Raw genomic sequence first — 8,372 nt, 5'->3', positions numbered from 1 at the left:
CCCCCGGCTTCTCGGCTCCCTGCTGGGGCCCTGGGGCCAGGCACGGCCCTGGGCTCCTGCCGGGCTTTGGGGCTCCGCATCCCCTGGGGTTTTGCCCCCGGGGGGCTCCCTCCCACATCCCCAAGGGAGGGGTGCAGGGACCGAGCGGTCACTTCATCCCCGTGCCGGACGGCCGGACACGTGGTGCTCGAGTGCACTGCAAAACCCGCCTGGGTGACGCTGGCTCTAACGGAGCCAGGAGAGACCTCGGTGCCGCCCCAGCCCCATCCCGACACCTCCGACGGCCGGTACGTGGGGTGCGCGGCGGCGACGGGGGCGGCGGGTCCGGCCCCCCCGGCACAGGCTGTCGGCTGAGCACGGCCGAGCTGCCGGCGCTGTCGCAGGAGAAGAGTCAGAGGTCACTCAGGCAGGGCTGATCCAGTCGTTAGCTTATCGAGGTCCAATCAGTACATGGGGGTATGTAAGATATTTCAGAAGCGCCGATGGATCGGCAGTCAATACTCTACTCTTTCCTGCACTCAGACTCAGGATGGGACACAAAGATCATCGCGTAAGCTTTCTCTATGTACGTCAAGCATTACATGCATGCAAAAACCATCACGTAGCAACCCGTCGGTGCCTGGTGTCAGGTACGGGATCGCTCAGCCTCGAGGGGTAACCTTGAGAGGGGTCCCCGCTCACGGAGAGCGCTGCCCCCCGCACCCCCGTGCGTCCTCCAAGCAGCGGCCGGGGAGCAGCCGGGGAGCGGGGAGGGAAGGGTGCCGGGGGCGCGGCGGCACCGGTGCTGCTCGGGGTGGGAGTGGGCGCTGTCCCCGGACGCTTTGGTGGGATCCTGCACCGCTGCGATGAGGTTTTGGGCTTTCACTTCTGCTCGGCAGTGAGGCCAGGGGCCTGTCTGCGGGCTGCCTCCCCCGCTGCCACCGGCTGCTGCCTTGGCCCCGTGGTACCATCTGCTTTGGCTCTGGACCTCAAAGCGTGACGTGCTGTGCCGTGCTGTGCCATGCCATGCCGTGCAGATGCGGGTCCTGGGGGAGGGACACTGCTGCAGGGATGGGCTGTGCAGGCACTGATGGACCCCGGGACCGACCTGCCCTGCCCTGCCCTTCCCCACTCCCTTGGGATCGTCCCCGGTGCCGCCGGGTGCTGGAGCAGTGTCTCGGGGGGCTGCAGGGGACGCAGTCCCCAGCTGGGCAGGGCAGCAGACACCGGTGGGGATGTGGGAGGGGGCAGAAGGTGGCCAAAACCGCTGGGAGCAGTGGCCACAGCTCGGGGTGCTGCAGGGTTTCATGGGTGGTTTTGGGGTGATGTGAGTCCCTCGAGCTGCACCGATAGCGGGGGGACTGGGAGGGCTCGGGGAGCAGGGCCCTGCCAGCCAGCAGTGCCCACATAGGGGTATGTATGTGTGTCTATGTATACACACATCCATGGCGCGAAAGGCTCTGCCCAGCCCTCCCTCCGCTGCGGAGCTCTGGATGGGGCTGCAAGGACTGGGCATGGCCCCACAGAGAGAAGGGTTCCTGAGGGTCCCACACCTCTTTGCTGCCCACCCTGTGCACACCCCCAGCCCACGCTGGCTGCTGCTGGTGCCAGTGCCGCAGCCCTTCCTGGGGCAGCGAGGCCCCAGGACCCCCCAGCCCCCAGGCAGGAGAGGGAGGACACGCGCTCCAGGGTTTATTTCCAACTTGTTGGATTTCTCAGGCGCAGGGTGCAATGGGGGCACATGGGCAGAGGCCCTGGCGCAGCCACCCGGGGGGCTGGGACCGCTCAGCCCTGCGGCTGGGACGGCCCTGGCCGGGGCCCGGGTCCCGCTGTCGGGGTCCTCTTCCCCACTGCTGGTGGAGCTTCCACCCTGCAGCTCCATGGGGGCCGGGGGCGCTCTGGATGAGCCACCCTCACGGGGCACCCGCGGCCACCACTGTCCCTGGGTGGTCATGGGCAGGGGGTGCATCGGGGCGGTGGGTCCGCAGGGCCATCAGGCAGCTTTGCCCAGGACCAGCACACTCATGAGGAAGACCATGATGAAGAAGACCCACATAAAGAAGCGGTCCATCACCTTGGCCACCTTCTTCCACTCACTGGTCCAGCGCTGGGCGGCTCGGTGGCGCCGGAAGCAGCCGGCGATGTAGCTGACGTTCCTCAGCAGGCCATCGTGGTGGCACAGGCAGTGGTCCCAGGGGCAGACCCCCGCCTCGGCCCCCACCTCCCCTTCCCCAGGGCTCTCCCCCAGCACACCGGCGTCCCCCCTGCCCACCCGCCTGCCTGGTGCCCGCCGGGGGCTCTTGCAGCTCTCTCCCACCTCGTAGACGCAGCAGAGCCGGGCCATGTGGTGGAGGATGAACCGCCTGGCCCAGGGGGGCACGGGCCGGGCCCCTGGACCGCAGTGGTGGATGTTCATGATGAAGATGGTCAGCGCAGTGGAGGCCGTGATCATGGTCATGGTGGCAATGTAGTACTTCCCTGTGTGGGCAATGGGTGGTGACGCCGCGGCAGAGGGGGTAGAGACCTGCACCCCATCCCCGTGCCACAGCCCCCCGGCGTGGGTGCTGCCCGTCGACCCGGCGCAGACGCCCTGGTCCCATGGGAGGGTCCTGGGTGCCATTGAGGCTCACCAATGAGCGGGACGCTCTCCGAGGGCGGCATGCTCTCCGCCACCAGCAGCTGGAAGACAGTGAGGGCCAGCAGCACCGTCACCCCCAGCGAGACCTTCTCGCCTGAGTCGGCTGGCAGGTAGAAGCCGAGGGGCGCCAGGAAGGAGACCATGATGCAGGGCAGGAGCAGGTTGAAGACGTAGAAGGAGGCGCGGCGGCGGAGGAGCAAAGTGTAGGTGACGTCGGGGTAGGGCTCGGAGCAGCAGCCGTAGGTGATGACATTCCTCGTGGCCGGCATGCCCAGTACCTCCCACTCCACGTTCTCCACAAAGTCCGTCAGGTCCCCGGTGTCCAGCCGGTTGCGGAGGTCGATCTGGTTCCCGTTGTAGGTCCAGGAGCCGAAGGTGAGGCGGCACCGCTGCCCGTCGAAGGGGAAGTAGGAGACATCCACCTTGCAGGAGCTCTTGGTGATGGCGGGCGAGTCCCACATGATGTGCCCGTCGGAGCGCAGCACCACGTTGGTCTCCATCGAGCCACCGAAGCGGTCGTCGGCGCTGGGGGAGGGACGGCCGTGGGGCCGGGATGGCCCCGAACCTCATGCAGGGCGAGGGTCTGCGGGGCCAGGGCCGAGCGCCTGCCCCCAGCGCGATGTCCCCTCCCCACGTCACCCTGCCACCCAAAGAGGGGGCTCGGTGCCCCCGCCACCCCCGCGGTGGCACGTCCCAGCTGGCAGGCTGGTGCCAGGCACACCGGGCTGCTGCCAGCCCCCTGCCCTCCCTGGGCCCCCCTTGTCACCCAGCAGAGGTGGCCATCTCCCGGCATCACCCACGCCAGGACCCCCCTGCTCACGCAGCCGTGCAGCCCCGAGGCTGGCAATGCCCCGTGCAGCCCCCCTCAGCCCCAGCCTGAGCCCCCCCGGCTCCGGGAGCAGCATGGGGGGTGCTGAGCACCACCCACTTGTTGTAGAGGACGATGTCTGGCCGCCAGACGTAGCTGCTGGGGATGCGGATGCTGTCGATGCCGTCGTAGGCGTCCTTGTCCCAGGTGAGGTGGGCGTCCAGCCAGGCCTGGCGGACCCACAGGTAGGAGGTGAGGACCTGGTTCCTCTCGTCCTGACGAGGGGAGAGGGTGGGCGCGGGGGACGGACCCCAGCGCCGCCCGCTGCCCCCTCGGCCCCCAGCCCGGCGGCCTCTGCAAGGGTCCCAAGGGGCTGAGCTGCCGTCGAGGGGGTTGTGCCGGTTTTGGGAGGCTGGAGAGGTCTGAGCTGGTTTCAAGTGGCCTGAGCTCATTTTTGGGGGGCTGTGCTGGTTTTGAGGGGGTCTGGGCTACCTTCAAGTGGTCCGAGATGGCTTGGGGGCAGCTGGGCTGGTTTTGAGGGGTGTGGACTGGTTTCAAGGGATGAGCATCAGCTCTGGGACGAGCAGGACCCACTGAGGGGGGAGCAGAGCCCGGCTAAGCGGCGGCCAGGAGCGTGACGAGGACGGCCTCGTTTTGGCTGGGCAGGGCTGGGCTGCCGGTGCCGGTGCCGGTGCCGGTGCCGGTGCCATGCCCGGCCACTCACCATGTCGATAATCTGGGAGAGGGTGACCTGGAGGGTGACATTGAGTGCCCCGTCTGTGTCCTCCACGGGGCGCAGGGCGCTGGAGTAGTTGGCGAAGAGGTCGTGGAGCAGCTTGTAGGCGAACCTGCCCTGCGCCCCCCAGCAGCCTGCGGGGACCCAGACCGGGGCTGGGGGGGCCGTGGCAGCAAGTGCCAGACCCCTCCCCAGGGACCCGCGGGACCCGGCCGTGGGGACCCGCTGGCAGCTGAGCGAGGTGGGGGAGCATGCCGGGACCCCCACCCCTCCCCACCACCAGCCCGAGCCCCCCCCGTCCCCCCGACCCCGTCCCCCACCCGGGGATGCCCAACGTGCGGGGACGCTGCTGCTCGCAGGGGCCGGGGCACCCTCTCCCCGCGCCCAGGGCTGGGTGGGGGTCAGCGCCCCTGGCCGCCCCCTCCGCCGCTTACCCGGGGCCAGGAGGCAGCCGGCGAGGCAGAGGGCGAGCAGCGGGCGAGCTCCGGGCTCCATCCCGCCGCGCTCCCGCCCGTGCAGGTCCCGGGGGACACGGGGGGGCCGTGCCACCTGCAAGCGCCGGGGTGACGTCAGGGCTGGGACAGGGCGGGGGGGGCACGGCCCCCTGGGGAGCGACAGCGAGCCCTGCGGTGGGGGGCAACGGGGAGCGACCCCCAAGGGGCCCTGGCTGGGACCTGGCGGGGCACCAGGACAGGGTTTGGGTGCAGTTGAACCCCTTTGGGCCGGGTCTGGGTGCTGAGCCACTGCCGGCAGCGACACGCTGCCCGTCGGCCGCCCGTCGGCCGCCCACGCCCGGGGAAGGCTCTGCCCGCCAGCAGCTACGCGCGCCCTGAACCCTCGCTGCCACGAGACCCTCGCTGCCGTGCCGGTGGGCAGCCCCTTCTCTGCCTGCTCCGGGCGGCTCGGGGCCAGGACCATGGTGACAAGGACCGAGCGGTGGGCTGGGGCAGGCAGGGACGAGGTCGCTCCTCGCCGTGTTGTCCGGCACTGTGCGCTCCTGCCCGCCCGGAGCCGCCTGCGGCTTCGCTCCCAGCCCGCAGCTTCGTGCGCTGGAAACCACCTTCTCGAGGCGCCTCGGACCCGGGGGGCTGCGGGGAGCGGGGTCGCTCCCTGCAATCCCGACCCAGCGCAAGATGGAAAAGGAAACCCCGGGGCTGAAAGGGAGATGTCGCCTTGTCCGCAGCCAGGTTCGGGGCCCGAAGCCTCCCGAGGCCGTGGCAGTGGGAAGAGCCGAGGGGAGATGCTGCGGGCCCTGGGGCGGGGGACTGCTGTGCGTGGCAAGGGACGTCCCGTGCCCCCGCTTCTCCAGTCTCAGTAAAAGAGCGAGGAAGGGGAAGAGGAAGATTATTCCCGTCTGGTGAGAACAAAATCACGGGAGGTTAAGGGACACGGCCCAGGAGACAAAGCAGCAAGTGGCAGAGGTCCCGGCCGCAGGGTGCCGGAGCACCTCCCCGGCTCCAGCCATGCGGGAGGCCGCCGGCTCCCGCTCCCCCGGCACCTCCCTGGCACCTCTCCCACGCCGGTCCCCAGCGGCAGATGCCAAGCAGCGCGCCGATCGCTTTTAAGGCTGGAGGTTTTGTTTCCAGGCGGTGAATTATTCATCCCCAGGCTGACACCCCGGCTCCTCCGCCCAGGGCAGCAGCTGGGGTTGCAGAGGCAATTACGATAATGGAAGGAGGCGAAGCCGGACTGACCCGGCTCCCCACACGGCGCGGCACGGCCGGCGTCACGTTCAGCGCGCGGCGATGGCGGCATGGCAGGACAGGGCAGGACGGCCGCCCCGCGTGGGCGAGGGGACACGAATCGCTGCTGCTTTTACGGCATTTTGTGCCCGAGAGCTGGCAGTGGGGAGCGGGTCCCCCCCAGCCCCGTCCCAGAAGCGACCGCGGGGCGCCGGGCACGGGCCCAGCTCGGGGAGCAGAGGCTGGATGCGCGCCCAGACCAGGACGCGGATCTGTGGTTTAACCCATTTCCGAGCGCACGCACGTGCAGTTCCCAGCCTGAAACAAGCCTGTTCCGTGCTGCGTGGGAAAGCGCTTCCCTCCCTTTGCCACGGAGCTGGGACCTGGCCCGTCCCGCGCCTCCTTCCAGAAATCCCGCTCCCCGGAAAGGGCGTCCCCCCGCACCCTCCCGGCCTTGCCGCCTCCTCCGGCCCCCGCAAGCGGCTCCCGGAGGGCGCGCTCCATCGCCGCGCCAAGGCCCGCGACCCCAGCCCTCCTGGAAGGGGGGGGGCTTCCGTTATTCCAACTGCTCCCGCTTTCTCCCAAGGCGCTGAAGGAGCCGCCTCCTCGCTCCCACCTCGCCCGCTGGTCTCCGGGACCCGGCGCTGGTGCAGGCCGCTCTCATCGGTGAGGACCAAGATGAAGACGACATCCAGCCCCGTTTCCGTGTCCTCTCTGGCCGGGTCCCCACCTTTTCCCTGGCCCGTACACGCCTTTCCTGGCGCTCTGCACGTCCCTCGGATCAGCGCCGGGGGGAGACCCTTCCCCGCGCCCCCCCGCAGGCCGTGGTGGCCATGCCAGCACCCCAGGCAGCCCGAGCCACGCGGGCTGACAAGCCCAGGGACACGCACCTACAAAACCCATATCTTTCTTAAAAAGCAAAGGAAACCGTGGGAATACTATAAACATTTTATTTATTGTTTTCAAAAAGACAGGAAAATAATCTAGATCATTTATTTATATTTTTTTTTTTTTAATAAAAACCTCTACATAATCCTCATGCATAAAGACCTTCAAAGAGCCGACGCGCAGCAGCCCCAGGCAGGCTGGAAGCCGCCGCAGTCGCCCTGAACGCAGAGCAGACCCATAAACAGCTTTTTTTTTTTCTTCTTCTTCCAAAAATAGTCGGATTCTAAACACGGTAAGAGTGAAGACTGTACACACCGGAGCACGCGGACACGGGCAGCCACTCGCTTGCGGGACGTTCTTACGCTGGACGGGGGCTCCGCTCGACGTAACCCCGCTATGCGGCGAACGCGGCGGGGAGGGCGCGGACACCGCCCCGCGCGCGGGGGCAGCCCCAAGCGCCCGGGCCGCGCTGCTCCTTGGGCAGGTCGCCACTTTTGGCAGTTTTGCTTTGGGCGCAGAATTTGCCCCCTCCCCTCGGAAGCCCGGAGTCCTGGAACGCGGCAACTATTAGGGCAAGCTCCCGTTTTACTGCCTGCGCGCCCAGGAGCCGCCCGTCCTCAGGGGCCTGCACGGGCAGAGCTCGCCGTAAGGCACACGCGCAGGCGTCACCTCCCCGTCTCCCGAGCCAGGGAAGTAGCTTGCTTTGCTTTTGGAGATGGGAGGATGGAGAAACGAGAGCAACACCACGTTCGCAGGGCTCCAGATCAGCAAAAGAATGCAGGAAAAGACACTTGGGAACTTAGTTTCCTCTCCCCCCCACCCCCAGAGCAAACTCTTAACATAAAGCCCCAGTTAAAGCTTATCCGCGGTCAGTTCAGGTGCCAAAGGCTCCTCGGTTTTACCAAGCGCAGTCCCACCAAAGCAGGAGTCTGCCCACAGAAAACGGTCCCAGAACTTACTCGCCATCCTCTGGGCTGCAAGGAGAGGCGCGGCGGGGATCCGCCAGGAGACGAAGCCCGCGCCGCGCCCCCTCCACGGGTACAACCTCGCCTGCAGACGGGTTCGGCCAGAGGCGCTTTATTGATTCTAGGAAAGCGCTGTGTGGTGGAGGGTGCCAGCCGGCAGGGTCCCACCAGTCTCACGGCTCCCCCAGGTTACCAAAATTCCTGCGTTAGCCCACGCACTAAAGCCGTTTTACACCTCTATGCAAAAACCTGTGTGGCTAGAGAGGTCGTTCGCCCTCAGAACAAGGGTAAGGGGTAACAAACGGTAAAAATCGTCCATCGGCGGAAGGGATCCTTCCTCAGTGAGTCACGACTGTCAGCTCCCGGAGGTAGGACTGGGTGAGGCTGCGGAGCTCCTCCAAGGCATAGTCCTCCGGCATCGGCAGCCGCCCGATGTGGGGAGCCAGCAAGCGAAGCGGGACGCGCTGCACGTCGGGCGCGGAGTCGGCGACGGGCTCCGGGGCGTGCTGCAGGCTGAGGACCACCCGCAGCAGGTTAGCGATGCGCTTGGCCATGTCTGGAAAGAGCAGAAGAGGAGCGTTTGTGCACGCTCCACACCACGCTCCGGAGCGGGAGCTGGCACCCCAGCACTCAGCAGCTCGCCCTGCGAGGGGTGAACCTGAACGGCGAATCGACA

At 67.5% G+C, this 8,372-nt stretch overlaps 2 protein-coding genes across 4 annotated transcripts in view; both read right to left on the bottom strand.

Annotated features, from left to right (window-relative positions):
* Positions 1 to 1,972: 1,972 nt before the first annotated feature.
* On the bottom strand, positions 1,973 to 4,915 carry CHRNA10 (cholinergic receptor nicotinic alpha 10 subunit; the record flags this gene model as incomplete). The annotated part of the gene is made up of 5 exons (XM_082334453.1): positions 4,596 to 4,915; positions 4,150 to 4,295; positions 3,546 to 3,700; positions 2,610 to 3,142; positions 1,973 to 2,457 (listed from the first exon to the last, which is right to left on the bottom strand). Exons 1-5 carry the CDS (start codon positions 4,654 to 4,656, stop codon positions 1,973 to 1,975), a joined length of 1,380 nt encoding a protein of 459 aa, XP_082190579.1. The 5' UTR covers positions 4,657 to 4,915.
* A 1,864-nt stretch (positions 4,916 to 6,779) lies between these two features.
* Positions 6,780 to 8,372, bottom strand: part of NUP98 (nucleoporin 98 and 96 precursor) — a 39,784-nt gene continuing 38,191 nt past the window's right edge. For all 3 annotated transcript variants that reach the window (XM_082303728.1, XM_082303730.1, XM_082303729.1), the window contains one exon: positions 6,780 to 8,252. In XM_082303728.1, the coding sequence (XP_082159854.1) occupies positions 8,035 to 8,252 (218 nt within the window). In that variant the 3' untranslated portion in view covers positions 6,780 to 8,034. The remainder of the gene's footprint in view (positions 8,253 to 8,372) is intronic.

The sequence above is a fragment of the Platalea leucorodia genome (assembly GCF_965183815.1).
Source record: "Platalea leucorodia genome assembly, chromosome: 2".
Taxonomy (NCBI): domain Eukaryota; kingdom Metazoa; phylum Chordata; class Aves; order Pelecaniformes; family Threskiornithidae; genus Platalea; species Platalea leucorodia.
The sequence above is the reverse complement of the archived record's forward strand: the minus strand, read 5'-3'. Positions and strand labels throughout refer to the sequence as shown.